The 15,294-nt window shown below is 41.4% G+C and overlaps 1 protein-coding gene across 1 annotated transcript in view; it reads right to left on the reverse strand.

The window, feature by feature from the left end:
- Nucleotides 1-2,609: 2,609 nt before the first annotated feature.
- The window catches only part of CITED1 (Cbp/p300 interacting transactivator with Glu/Asp rich carboxy-terminal domain 1), a 29,190-nt gene continuing 16,505 nt past the window's right edge, over nucleotides 2,610-15,294 (reverse strand). The window contains exon 2 of the mRNA XM_069211851.1: nucleotides 2,610-5,642. Coding sequence (XP_069067952.1) covers nucleotides 5,114-5,620 — 507 coding nt within the window. The 5' untranslated portion in view covers nucleotides 5,621-5,642 and the 3' untranslated portion in view covers nucleotides 2,610-5,113. The remainder of the gene's footprint in view (nucleotides 5,643-15,294) is intronic.

Consider the following 15,294-nt stretch of genomic DNA (forward strand, 5'->3'; position numbering starts at 1 on the left):
TAGCCTTCTTCTTTGCATGAAGTTGTGCACATTGATATGCATTATCGATAAACCTCTGCCTCACTGTCTGTTATGTACCTATGGACTCGGCCCTGAAATTAAGAATAAGTTGCAGCTCACAGCAGGCTGGGCAGGAGACCTCTGCTCGCGACATGTGGAGCCACGCTCAGGCAGAAGCCCGGAAGGGTTTGTGTGGTTATCCCACAGGGTGGTATCAGTTCTTTTGGAGGAAGAGGAGCACGTCTGTAATTATGTTCTCTTCGACTACTTTTACATTCAGTAGAAGCAAGGATAGCTTCCAAACTAAGAAAACCACTTCACAGCAGAGCTAGTGATACCACTGAGTGGCCTTTACCTTCTAATTACCCTTTTGATTTCATATACGATGAAAATATGTATCTGGATATACAAAAGGTTTGCGAATACACAACAAATGTATTTAAATAACCAAAAACATGCAGTCTTTTGGTATAAAATGGTGTGACACACTAACTGGTAAGGCAACTCAAACACTACTTCATGCCACAAACTTCTAGCCGTGCTGAACAGCAGCCACACTGGTGTACAACATGGCTAAAACCCATTGGCAAAGCCAATAAGCTATCGCATGGATGAGACCCACTGCCTTTGCCAAGGCTTGTTTTAGACGGGTGTACAAATGTGATCAGCAAAACAGCATCACGTCCAATTCAAGAGACGTGGTTAACGTGGGCTGAGCCACTGCCCTATGCTGTATGGAGGGGTGGGTAGAAGCAAACGGTGAAAGACAGTACAGACCACTGATCAAAAGGGCCAAACCAAACCCCTTCTATGTATGTATTGTCATTTATGATTTCTCTTTAACTACATGAGGCTGGAAAAACAACTATAGCCGCCTCTAGGCCAGATCTACAAACATCAGTACTACTTCCAACCATACTGTGTGGCTTAGTCTAAACTGATTCATGGATAAAAAGCTCAATCAATTCCAACCATATTTTTGGTTAACATGGATTCTCCTTATAGGTTTGGATCTGAAAAAATAAGCATAAGTAATGCTAGGCATTCATCTGAGCTGCATTAGGAGAACATAACGATCTGCCTCTTTCACCTGTCGACGTGACTTTCCCTGGATCTGCTAACTTTTTATAAAATCAAAAATTAATAAATAAATAAAAATATATTAAAAACACACACAACACTTACACGTGTATACACACACACACACACCTCAGACAAGCATGGGCAAAGATGAGAGGTATGGGTTTGCTCTACTAATGCAGGCAACTGCGGAACATTATTGCACAGGAGATCAACAGGACAATACAGAGAGGGCTAGAATTGTAAAATGGTACATCATGCAATCCAATGTAAACAATTGAGTGGTGGTAGTAGAATTTACCCAAGCATTGTATAACATCATATGAGAGATGAATACTCCAATAGGCCAAGCCAAGAAGTGATTGACAAAGTCTCAAACCAATGGCTGAAAGAAGGTGGTCGAATAAAGCCAATTGTTGAAAGTTATGGACACAGCAGACTCTGGGCATATTGTAAACAAACGATCTGTTTCACGGATACGCTATCAAATCCTATTCTTTAGAACTTAAAACTGACTCGCCTTCCTTTAATGAATGTGCATTTAGGTTCACCAAAATAAAGTTCTGGTGGGTTGGAGAGATTACAAAGCAAAGCTACACTCCTACTAGAGCCTCCCCACTCCCCCCAAAGGTTCATGAACTCCAAGACTAATAATTTACAAGTCCATTTCCAAAGAAGAGAAAAGTTGTTTTTGTGGAAGTAAATACTATCTACTTCAAGAAATTCTGCAGAGTTTCATGGAAATATGCATTTATTTTGGTGGAAAAATGCTAACATTGCTATTCTGTTGGGATTTAATATAAGATGCACTGCCCTTTGCCGGGAACCTTACGTGGGTCAATCCCAAAAATCTTTAATACGTCCGAGCTCAGGTTCATATTGTGAAGAAAGAGTAAACAACAACTATTAAAGCCCACCAGCATGAGAGTAAAATGTTTATTATTTGCCTCTGTGGGTTGACAAAGCCAAACGCCCTGGTCTGCTTTAAGTCCCTGTTTCAGACTATCAGTGAACTGAGAATGCAACATACAGCATTTTGTTTCAATAACTTGGAGACTGGTCTACAATTTGGCTGATGACTTACTTCGTTAGAAATTTGAATGACATCCTGCCTGCCATACTGCAAGTACCATGGGGTATATAATACCCCACCCACTGCATTGCAAGTGTATCAGTCATGTTTGCGTCTGAGTAGCCAGTCATCCAGAATTACTTCATACCAGTCCCTTATTAATTTAGTCCATTCCAGTTTTCCACACACAGTGACAATCAACCATTATTTTTATCTGGTTGATTTACAACCTTGTGTTTTCATGTTTATTACATATTTAACTTGATGCACATTTTAAGTCACTTAAAAGCATTATTTACAGTCCTCAAATACTAATGTATGATGGTTGGTCCCAAATAAATCAGAAACATACATTAAAATGTGCCTTAATGTCACAACCAAGTCCATTTGTGTTTCTGACAGTCTGAAGAGCTATAGTGATTCATAGTAAAACACCGGCTTAAATTAAACAAAGGGCCACTGTCAAGCAAACCATTTATTCAAACAAATCAAAACAGTAAATGTACACATATATACAAAACAAAAAAAACTTTACATTTGACCCCTTGGTAATTGCTTACAGGTCCCTCTAACACAATTGTAAGTCAGTTGGAAAAGTCAAGCCATCTGCTGCTGTAGATAACTATTGTGTCCTTTTCTCAAAACATACACAATGACAACATAATTTTCAGAGAACTTAGAAGGAAAGGGGAAAAGATTAAATGGCATACCGTGTGTGCACCACAAATATTTTGAAAAATAAGGAGTTAAACATTCAGATCAAGCTGTATTCGTTCCAGCCGTCACTGTTTTGTTGTCTTTTCAGGGCTGCAAGTTTCTCGCAGAAACACAAAATAAAGATAAGTATCTGGTTAACTTTTATTTGGCACCAATCTGATGACCTGAAAAGTACAGAGTGCCAAAGAACACCATTTCTGACAAACATTGAGTCCGAAACAGTCACTATGCAAACAAAAGAAAGTTCACAAGCATAATTATTACATACCAAATATTTTGAACAAAGGCAATAAAATATTGTCCTTGCTTTCCCTACTTCAATCACTTTTGTACTGAAAATACAATGTCAAATATATTTTTGTACACCTCGGCTATGAATGTAGTTTAATTAGCCCTGTATTCACATGTTCAAACTGCTGTCAACTATACTTGACACATCCTGGTCCGCTCAGACCACTACCCTGCACCTACATCAAATGAAGGAGCTGAATAGCACTGCTACCACGCATTTGATAAAAAGCAGCAATACAAAATAAGGACAGTTTTTACTTGTAATGAAAATATGAATGCGGAATGCATTAAGGGGTAGTGTGTGTGTTTTAGATGTTGTGCCCCACTGACAAAGTTATTTTAATCATTAAGAGGCTTGGAAACACAGTATGCCTTTTTAGCAAATGTCTTTGTCAAAAGGTGATTTTAGGGTGTTGACTCAAGCATGGTTTCACATTTCAGTAAACTCTTTCTGAAACCTCAGCCAACGAAAATGCTCAATGTTTCAGATATATTTTTTCCTGTAGTTTACTTCACGACCACTAGATGGCAAGAGCAGACAATCTTTGCAGAACAGGACGCAAAGCAGGATATGCAGCACCGCGAGAAACATATAGCCATGATAGCCAACAATCATCATTAAAGGCCAAAACTCAGTGACGAATAAGGCAGCACAAGACCCATTTGAGCTACCAAAAAAATAATATCAAAGTTTATTTATATTCATAAACATTTCTGTACTGCAATATGAACTACCCTGGCAGAAAGATGCTGCCTTTCCTCGAGTAAGTGTAAAATATAAAATTACATCATGTGCTTTAATTCTAGTTGCTTTAATGGGAAGCCTTATTTGGCGAAAAACTGGAAAAATTGCCATAAAGACGATCTGAACATCTTTTTTTGGCAAAAACATTTACATTCAAGGGTAGAGACAGTAGGCTGGGGTGTAGTGGGTAACTTTCTCAAAATGTACATTCTCTTATATCAGAATGATAACTTGCTAATCTGTTTTGTCTTCAATACAGTCCATGCTAGACTGAGAAAACAAAAAAAGGAACGCATGAGATTAAAAAGAAAAAAAAAAAAAAGAAGAGAAAAAAAAAGTCTCCGACAAGGCAACCGAAAACACATACTTGCACGGAATTGAATCCATCTCAAATTCCACCACTCATTCACCTTCACCACCCCCAACTCATTCCCAAATTCACAAATATTTTCAATTCTAACCTCTTTATTTTCCAGTCGGATTAGGATGGTTTTTGTTCCTCCACCCCACCCGGATGACTAGGAAAATGCCCTCCAGTAATAAACCCTTCCACATAACGAGTGACAGGCTTTCAACTAAGCTTGTAAATAAACAAAGAAAGAAAACTTCCCTCGTGGACATTTACTTCTGTAGAAGCTATGTAAATAAACAGCAATTCCACTACTCACCGCTAAGTGGCACGCTTTCATTATTAATATTGACAAACAAAGTTACAAAATGTCGATGGGGCCCAGCAGAACAAGTCTATAATCCACCACTGACACAACATCCCCTTTAACCCCTCATCCAAAACAAAGAACAAGGGGTAGCCTAGACAGAAGTAGCTAGAAGTAGCTACACAAAGAAAAAAAGAAAAACAGCTCGAAGAGCGTCGCCTCTCCCTTTGGAAGACCTAGAGAGAAAGGGTTGTGGTAGGAGACAGACATCAGTGAAAGAGGAGCTTTGGAAAGTGTGCACGATATGCCATGGCAAGAGCTGAAGATTGAGACAACGAAAACAATGAGAAAGGAAACAGGTCAGCTGGAACATGTGGGTAAAATCGCCTGGAGGCAGAAGAATGTGTTTGGTCAGTGGTCATTCCTGTACAATAAACTGATCTGGACACCAGATTCCTTAAGTTCTCAACAAAAATATTTTCCTTCAACTGAAGTCTTAAACGCAAACTTTGGATTCTCTTGTTGAGGCTCAACTTGTAAACCATTAAGGCATCAGCAAGTGGGAGGGAAATCTGATGAAAAATCAAACTCATTCTGCCCCAGCCACAGCTCTGGCAGCTCCATGGCACGGTCCAGTCCCAACTCCACCACCAGTGACATCAGCACCTCCTCATCCACAGGGTCAGAGTCTATGATGCCGGAGCCGTGGTGGGCACCCAGTGCTGGTGCCAGAGTCCCTTGTCCCAGTGGTGGAGAGCTGAAGCTCCAGGTGGGGATGGAGGTGGAATCCGCGGGGAGGCAGGGGCTAGCCAGACCATGGTACTGACTGTTGAGTTTTTGTAGCTGCATGCTGGCCAGCAGGTGAGGGGTGGCCTGCAGGTTGAAGGCCGGCTGCTTGGATGGTGGCGTAGATGGAGCAGAAGCCATGAGTGCAGTGGCGGGAAGGTGAGGGTTGCCACCGCTGGCCTTGGTGGTATTCATGGATGTGGCAGGGTAATGAAGGATGGTCACCGCCTCGCGATCTTTCATGCCCAGGCTAGAGTAGATCAAAGAGCTCATTTCTTCAGCCCCCAGAAAAGACCTGCAATGTAAATTAGAAACTGTGAACATACAATGCATGATCAGAACTTCTGCAAACATTTCAATTTAACAACTCTCGGGATTTAGTCGGGGGTTGCAGAGGACACTTATTTGTACCTCATTTTAGCCAAAACAACATTAACCATTCTCACAGAAGGCAAATTCACACTTTTGAAGTCAGTGGCTCAGCCACTGAAGCGCTCTCTTAAGTGTTTTAGGGCAAGACTACCATTCCCCCCCCACACTAAGTATGTGAGAAGAGCAGGGCCTGGGGGGGAGGAAGTAAAATGAAGCCGCTTTGTTCCGGGATGTTCTTTCTCCTCCTAAAATGACAGGAGTAGAGCTCTGCAAGGATCTTGGCTATGAGCCGGCTTAGTCAGATGAGGCAATTACCGCATCCAATAAAAATTGGACACTAAGGTGTTCGGGCTTTATGGGATGTGCTAATTTTCATCTGTTCTCACTTTCTGGGGAATAGCATACAGATTTGGGGGTTTACTGTGCTACAACTCATATATCCCAGTACATACTGGAACTTTTCCCCTTTTTTAAATTCTAGCAAGGTGTGACCTGCCAAGATTTTACAAGTGGTGTGAATTTTCTCACACTTGGTAATCACAGGTTGCAATAATCACTGCATTACTTGGAACTGCGATCCCTGTTCGAGCAGGTGTTTGCACAAGGATCACATTTTAAAAGGCCACTTGTGATCCGTGCCAAAGCCTTTAATGCCACTGATTTCTTTCAATACATTTTAGTCACTTGGTCAACATGGCCTAATTGCAGGATTCCACCATATTTATGCAACAAACTCGCCCCTCGTGTCTCAATACATTGTAGGGAGAGGTTATTGGAGGGCACGTCCATACAGGTGATTTAATCACTGAGAATTGTATTACTACGCCGGACAAAGATCCATTTAAGGACAATTTAACTCTGTTTTACCTCTACAGTCTTTCTCCAGGGTTTGTACAACCTCAACCACACACTTGTTTTCATCATACCTAACCCACATCGACTAGCTTCCACCCCAATCGCCTTCAACCTTTCCCCCCCCCCCCCCACAAAAAAAGCATGGATATGGTAGTCTTCGATTCTGCTACAACAGTAACAGAAGAATACTACAATACCATCGACTGCGCCAGGCACAGCGAGACTTCTTCTACCGCAATTTCAAAGACAAATTAAATAAAAGTCACAATGAAAAAAAAAAAATGTAACTACACAAACAAAATGCAATTTGAATATCAGCTTGCAAAAAATAAAATTAAAAAATAAAAACATTTGTTTCTCATTAAGCCAAACACCACCTTCAAAAATAATTGCAGAATATGTAAAACAAACAGCCGCTCTGGCAAATCCAATAGTTGTGGCTTGGATTTTCAGTTCAGAATACAATATTTTGAACAGCCGGTCGCAATAACAGAAAACATTGCTTTTTGTATGCAATGCACCTATGAGAATAAGAATCTTTATCATGTGATGATTCAGTGTATTTCTGTGATGCAGAATATTTCCGAATTCATTGCAATGCTGGTACTCCATAAGGGTAGAAGTTATACAGCAAAGGGCCAATAGCATGAGATGAGAAAGCAAGACTCCTGTAGAGTTGTGCCAAAGCCCAAAACCAAAGCTGTCTATATGATAAAGAATTCGTAACAGTAGGAACTGGACCCAGCTTCACTGTCAAGCCAGCCTTAAAACAAGTATTGAAAAAAAGCACATAGATTTCGCAATTGTAAGAGCTATTGAATTTGCCAATGTGTTTAGCCATGTTGTAGAGCAGTTCAGCTGCTGTGCAGCATGGCTAAAAGTTTATTTTTTAAATGCACCAAGATGCAGCCAGTGCTTGCTGTGTCATAGCGCTTCTTTTTTTCTTATGGCAAAATGTGGAACAGGCAACACTGACAAGAGGAAGAGTGGGAGGGAATGTGACACAGGACTTGGAGAAAAAAAAAAAAAAAAAAAACACACCACACACACCTGGACACAGCCAGTGTCACTTTTTTCTTTTGGCATAATACAGAAAACAGGATGGAAAGAAGCAAAAAACTACGTGAGGGTGAGAGAGAGAAAAGTAGTAACACGGGCAACAAAAAGGTGGGACAGAAAGAAACAGACAATAAGGCATGTGGAAGGGGTAAAAAGCAACACAGACAACAGGGGAAGAAAAAATATATAATTAGAACCTCAATCACAGCAAGATCAGTGGAACAGCAATCAAGCTGAAGCGATTTGTACTTGGCCCATGCTCCAGCCAAAAGAAGAGGAAGTGAAGCCGGCATGCACTGGACATTCAAAAAGGCAGCAAATAAGAGTGAGAATAAAGCCAACAAATGGTAAGCAATGGGCAGGCTGAAAGCTTCTGGTTGTATTCAATATCTCTCGCAAGGCAAGAGAGGCAACACAAAAGGAACTGTTCCTGAAAAATGTAGTTGCTAGTGTGTTTTGATGGAAAAGGGAACACATTTTATTCAATAGGAGGTTTGTGGAAAGAGATTCTCCGAAGGGGAAAAAAATAAAATAGATAAATAAATTTAAAAAAAATAAAAGCATAGGTATATGACTACTATACTCCTAAATGTACTTCGCAATAATGGCATCATTGTGGTCTATACAAAAAAAAAAAAAAGTGCTGTGTGTGTGTGTGTGGGAGAAGGGACCTGGTCGGATCACTCACCAAGAGCACTAAAGCACAAAGAGCATCTGGCAACACAGGTAGCAGTCTTTGATGTAATGTGCAGCCTGCATCCATCCGCGGGCGTCAATGGCGTAGCAGGGCCCACAATAGGCTGTTAAAGAGAGTGACTTGCGCCGCGGGACCCAACCCAGAAGTAGTGTGGGGACCAAGTAGGTAAAAGACATACATCCTTGAGAAATCCCCAGGCCTGCACGCTTACAGGGAGCGATACACATGCGGGCTGACTGTGAAATGCGCTCAACTCCCACAATTCGATTGGAAACAGTTTAGAGACTGAGCATCTACTGTGCTTTGAAGCAACAAAAATGCAACAATCAGAGAGTCATAGGAGCACAGGAGAGCCAGACCTTGCATCTTCCTGGCAAGGGTCAGGTGGTATTTACTTTAGGACTCTTTTACAGCATTACAAAGAACTTCAAAGCCTTTTTTAATGCATTAGAGAGCCCAAACCACAGACAAAAGCCAACCAAAGTGAAATCATTTTGGAAATTCATTAGAAGCTATTATAATTAAAGAGTTGTAGCCAACCTCGGTGCAACTTCTACACCACATAATGGGCGAGGATTGAAGTATAAGATGCATTACCTCAGCCAGCATGTCAAAACAAGCACCGGCAAACCCAATAGGTAGACACACACACAAAAAAAAAAAAAAAAAAAAGAGAACTGAGCTATTGGCTTTGACAATACTTAGTTACTGGCATTCACATTACAAGCAATTTAACGCCATACATTTTCAGTAGGTTTTGTATAAAAGAAAACCCACAATGAGATAGCCAACAGCATGTATTTTGAAGCATGTGCAAGTTAATGCATAGGTGTGTACACATACTAACTCATTGTGGCCAATTTTAATTTATAATTAAAAATGTGTGTACAAGAGAAACAAGCATTGCTCGAGTTAGAGCTATTAGCGTTATAAATTCCTAACAGGACTTTTCTTGCCACATAAATTGAAAATGAACAGTAAAACATCAGACATAAGTAAGCAGATTCAAAGCGCCACGACCGCTGTGAGCATGAGCACGAAGAAGAGACACAAAAGGAAAAAGAAGTTCGCTCGCAGTCAAACGCATTGGCAAATGTGCAATTATCCATGTAAAAGTGTTGATGGCCAAGGCGGTAACAAAACTGCCCCAAGGAGGGACAAACGTAAAGCATTTACCAATGATAAAGAGTTCTTGAAAGGCAAGCCCAGGAACGAGGGATAGTGATGGGCGGGCGGTGGGCGTAGGTAAAAGCCCACAGATCGATTACCACAGGCCAAAGCACTTGCAAACTCGACATAAAAGGTAGCACTATGTCCAGTGGTGCTTGCCCAAAAAAAAAAAAAATACACTCATCAAGTCAGCAGGAAAAGGATACATCTCATCCAATCATGAGCCCAAACTTTTTCTTGGAGGAAATAAAATATTAGGGACTCAAGTCACACATTCAAAATCAGAAACCAGAGATCGAATAAAAGCCTCCAATCATGAGCAAAGGGCTCCCCAAACTCACTGCAAGTACACAGTTTTTACAGCAAACAATAGGTCTGCCAGTTAACAACCACAGCGAGGTCTGCAGCCCAGGCCTAAAAACAAACATTACGAAATACAGGTTTCCTAGAGACAGCACCGTCTTCCAGAAACACACTCAGCTCAACTGCAGAAGCTAAGATTCACTATGCAGTATTGAAAAAAAAAAAATGGAAAAAAAAATTGATAATAAATAAAATATACATATACACACACATATATATTATAATAATAATAAAGATGGAGGAATCCACCCTTGTGCACCCCTATGAATTGCGATTTTTGATGCTTGTATTTGAGCATTGCCAATGATGGAGAAAGGACACGGGAATGAGGGAATAATCTCTTCCAGGATAAGCTTCAGAGCGTTAAGAACAAGGAATGTTTCTTTGGCAAAAAACATGAAATACCTTTACAACCATTTTCTCCAAGGTGCAGACTGTGAAATATCCCAAAGCCTTAAAGTTACAACAAAAACTGGTAGACGATGAAGAAATACACAAGATGACCTAAATCTAGAAAAATGTGCTTGGATAGCAATCTCCATAGTGAACCATCAGATGCAGTGACGCCAAGGGAGACATACAGGACACACCTCGAAACCTAAGCCTGTCAAACTATGCCAAACTTGCTTTGACAGGACAGAAGGTGCTCAAGGTATATAACCCCCTCTTGAAAAACACATACATCACTTTTGGACGCTGGCCAGATATTTTGAACACAGCAGTTGCTAGTATCGGCACCATATACACAGCATGTATTTACTAGTGAGTTGTTTCAGACGGCTTTACCCATCATGTCTAAGCGACAGGAGGGTCTAAACTCTCAATGAGATGCTGATGTTCAGCTTCAAATCAGGAGGATTAAGGGATATCAGTGACCCGCGGCGTATAACAAGGTGTAGGCCACAGGGGGGAATTCCAAGAGTTTTCATTTGCTTTATCACTAATATGTTCCTAGATGAAACCATAATCTCTTAAATACTGAAATATTGATGGTAGAGAGGTCCAGGGCGCACTTTTCAAGCATCCACCATGTAAATTATTTGTTTGACTTAACAGTACCTTCATGGGCTGGGCCTCAGGTGGAAATAAAAAGATTTGTTATCTGTGGTTTGATAAATATTGATTTAGCTAAAGAAAATTTGCTTTTACAAACTGAATTCAAGCTGCTCCGTACGGATAAATAATAAACAAAAAATAAAGGGTAATTAATTTAACTATTAAAAAAACAAAAAAAAAACACAAGTATCACAAATAAACCATGTCTGACCCAATAAGCTACAATAATATTTGGCACCACAAAGAATAAAATATGGTACTCCGTCAACTCCATCTCTAGCAGACACTCACTACTGCAGAACAGGAGACGCTGTGTGTAGACCCACTCTTGTTTTTCTCTGTCCGCTGCACTGGGGTTTGACTCATATCCTGGAGGAATCCGTCTGCAATCAGAGGTTAGAGCCAATCAGAGGTGCAATGAACAGGAGCAGGCGGGCGGCAGTATCTGCCAGAGATCTGGACTAACTCCCACCCTGGGAATAGTTTATGTACCAGGAAATGAACTTGTCTCAACATCACTTGGGATACCTGCTGCCGTCCAAAGAATCCTGTGAAGCCATCCTAAGCTCCATGGAGGCCAGCAGTATTTACAACACACACAGGATACGATTTTTAAAATATAATTACCTGTGCGTAAAATGTCGGCTTTGCGAAGGGGCCCCCACTGACACGGGACGTGCCATATACAGAATAAAATCAGATTAGCTACAGAAATCTAGGCTAAGAAGTACATGTGAATATGTGAGAACAGAATAATTTACTATTCTAACCTGTCTTTGAGAAGTTGGAAAAGTATTTTGGATGTGTGGGTTGTAGTCTCGGCAAGCAAGAAGGCTAAAATAAGCCCTGCAAATATAGGGTTTTGCAAGCAGTCAGCATGCTCAGTAGAGGTGGTGCGGCAAGGTTAGGTCTAAAGCCAGGACTAAAAAGGTGGAAGATTACAAATTCAAACTCTATAGGGAATCCAATAATACTGTTCTGTTAAAATTCCTGATCCAGCTCAAAGTGCTCAACAAAATTCCAGTATGTTGGGAGGGAAGACAACCACAGATCAGAGGCACTGGCTCCCCATCACCTTTACAATGAGCAAAGAACGCCTAAATGTATCAAAAATGTCGAAAAGCATCCTTTCCGAGAGGGGTGTTTGGTTAACTCTCCCCTGCGAACCCAAACAGCCAATGATGGAATGTTCAACTGTTCCAGTGTTCCGGCTGGTCCATGCTCTATTCCAGGCCTGCCACTACCACCAATACACGCTTCAGTCCATGTAGGGCTCTGCAAAGAGAATAGATATGGTGGGACGTCGATGGGTCCAGACGTTTACATCCTTCAGTGGACAACCACGTAATATGCATTTACTACCAAAGGCACTGAGGCCAAGCAACTGGATCTCAGTGCTGGCCGGAGCCCCTTGTTAACCTGTTCAGTCCCTCTTGCAGCAGGAATACACCCTGAAAGGTATATGAAAGCATGGATGCAAAGAGAATAAAAATCCCAATGAAGTAGCATTTGTGGCTTTTCTGATCTCATGACGGATAAGATGCATCAGTTAGATACTTCTAGATGTAAATCGCAGTTCAAAATAGGGCTGAAAAAGGGCCCTGGTGTCAGGGGGTGCGTTCCTGGTAATAACAAAGTGCTGCTAGACAGTCAAAGTCCTCCTTGAACTTTGGATGTGTAAAAAAAAAAAAAAAACAAAAAAAAAAAAAAAGAGAAGGATTGCATTCTGCGAATTTGGAGCCAAAAAATGTGGATCCGAGCGGAATTGCGAAATTAAAAGGCTTTTCTTCTAGTTCATAAGGGTGTACATTTAAAAGTGGACTCTGGGTTTCCTTCTTCTCTTTTCATGTAAGACATTTTTTAGACTGTGATTTCTTTGTTGATCCAATGCGCGGTTTATTTAGAGTTTGAATGTTTAAGTTTGACTGGTCAATTTTCTGTCATTTTATCGGGCGTCCAGCGTGGGAACTATCCATACAGGACGATCTTATCAAGTAATAGTCAATATCTGTTAAATGGCGGACAGCGGTACATCTCACTCGCAGTGAAAATGAAGAAGGGATGCTGAAACGGTCTGACCAATCAGCAGTGCATTAGGATGTGGCTAGCTTTGGAATTCACGAAGTCTATGGTGGCACCTTTCGGGTAGAAGGGTGGCAAAGCTGGGTGACAACTTTCTCATCAAGGAAAGATTTGAGCTGGGAAGATGGTGCGTCAGCCCGTTTGTTCGAAAGGAGAAAAAAAAAAAAAAAAAGTCAAACAATAACATTCTCAAGGAGAAAAGTGCTACCCCTCCCCAAAAGCACTTCAGTGCCTCACTGCGGCTAGTAAGTGTTATATTAGTGTCATTGTATGTTTTCAAGAACACCAGAGATGAATTGGGATAAATTCAAATAGTGACTGCAGAAACAAATTTTGGCTTTTCATTGTCCACAAGGGTTTAGGTGGCCTCAGCTGGGAGAATTTTATTTAGCCAGGTAGGAATGTTTTTTTGCAGACAATTACCATCCTTCTCCCCCTTTCCCCCTGTTTTATCTGGACTGGTTTGTCCAGGAGAAATCTCTTGTGAGCTGGTTTGCTTTAAGAGGACCAGAAGAGGCGTGGACAAGGGGTAGAACCATGGTTCACTGGACACAAGCACATCAATGTTAGGATCCAAGATCCATGACCTCCCTACATGTCTCGCAGGTTTGATGCCAATTCCCTGCTGTCTGTTAGGACACATCTGGTGGGCAGTGAATCATTAATTTAGCAGCTGTAACATTTTAACAAGGAACTTTTACATGACAACAATAGCTGTACATAAACCAATGAAGGTTGGGTGAGAGGCTCACAGAGCTGTGGATTATTTGCATAGATTATATACATATGAATGATCAAAACAAGCAAGGCAACTATATCAATCTAAACAACATGAACACACTGCAGGGCATATACAGTGGAATGAGGGAATAATCCTTCCAGTTTGGGCTAGAAAAGGTGTATTTCAATGCAGTTCGAGATGTGGTGAGGGAAGTTGGAGGGGGCTTCAGCAAATGTCTGCCATTAGTGCATTTTAGTGGTTGCGCCATCAAGACCAGGTGGCTTGGGTGCAATTAGGAAGCCATGGTTGGTGGATCTTGGGATCTTATTAGGTAGGAACGGTTTTGAAATGACCCATGATAAGTTCCCCCTGTGATATAGCATCAACCATCTCCTCACACCCTGATTTGGACAAATAAATTCTACTTTATATACTTTCGTTATGTATCAGGGCTTCCCTCCATCCCAACATCAGCCACAAACCTGTAAGTGCCTTTCAACTGGGGACTGAAACTGGTCCATCTTCCACATACCACTGTCCCTTCTACAGGTCTAGTTTTAGCAAGTGTGATATGGGTCCAACACACACTGCTTCCATTATGCGACTAGTGACTGGCTTTTAAATGGCCCTTCCTGTCACAGACAACACTTAACAGCAGGACTGAGTATATATTGGTTGGTACGATACATCAGTTTGGTCTGGGATGAGGAAGAGTAATTGAAAGTAATGCATGTGCAATCTTCACTACTCCAAATCCTACTTTTCTATGTCACATTGATTTACCCCCCCCCCCCCCCCCCACCCTCCCCTACCCCCTCTGCTTTACCGGTCTTATGGTGTGTCCATGAAGAGCAGGAGCCGTCCAGTCCTTTTAGACCCCCAATCAGACAGGATTAATGAAGGACTGTTCCTGGACTCCAGACCTCCGATGATGAAGAGAACCATCTCCTAAGTGAGGACTCCGAGAAGAACTATTAGGAGCAAGGAGTATTACTGGTACCTGGTGCGCACTCTGAGCATTAGAGACATGTCAGGTGAGAGCAGAATTCGTTTTTGGTACATATCTGAAAGCAATGCGCAGGGTGAACTCAATGATTCATCGCGAGAGTTTCGCTACACTTGCTAACACCAGTGTTTGGAAGCAGCGGGAGTTTAAGAGGGAATTTTGGAAGCATTCCACTTGGCATGCTTTTCAGGGCCTGATGTCATTAATCTTAACATGTTTCCTAGTGGGTTGCTAAACATAATAAATGCATAATGTACAATTAAATTATGTAGGGCTCTTTCCTGTTCAACGTAGGTGCTCCAAGAGAACAGGGTCAGCTCCAAAACTGGAAACAAATGCTGGACCACAGCAGGGAGGGAACAGAATAGACCGGGTCCGTTCAAAACTGCGGCCTATTTTTGGTTTACTAAAAAGCTTATTTACACACAGGACTGTGGTGCTGCGTAAAATAGCCTTTTAAAGACAAATGAAAGCCCAGCTGTGTCGGCGGCAGCCCTTCGATTTGATGGTCATGCAGTAATTACAAGGCCGCAGCGTCTCTACTATTTTCAATGCATGTGAAATAT

This window comes from Pleurodeles waltl, chromosome 10, assembly GCF_031143425.1.
Source record: "Pleurodeles waltl isolate 20211129_DDA chromosome 10, aPleWal1.hap1.20221129, whole genome shotgun sequence".
NCBI classification, from domain to species: Eukaryota; Metazoa; Chordata; class Amphibia; order Caudata; family Salamandridae; genus Pleurodeles; species Pleurodeles waltl.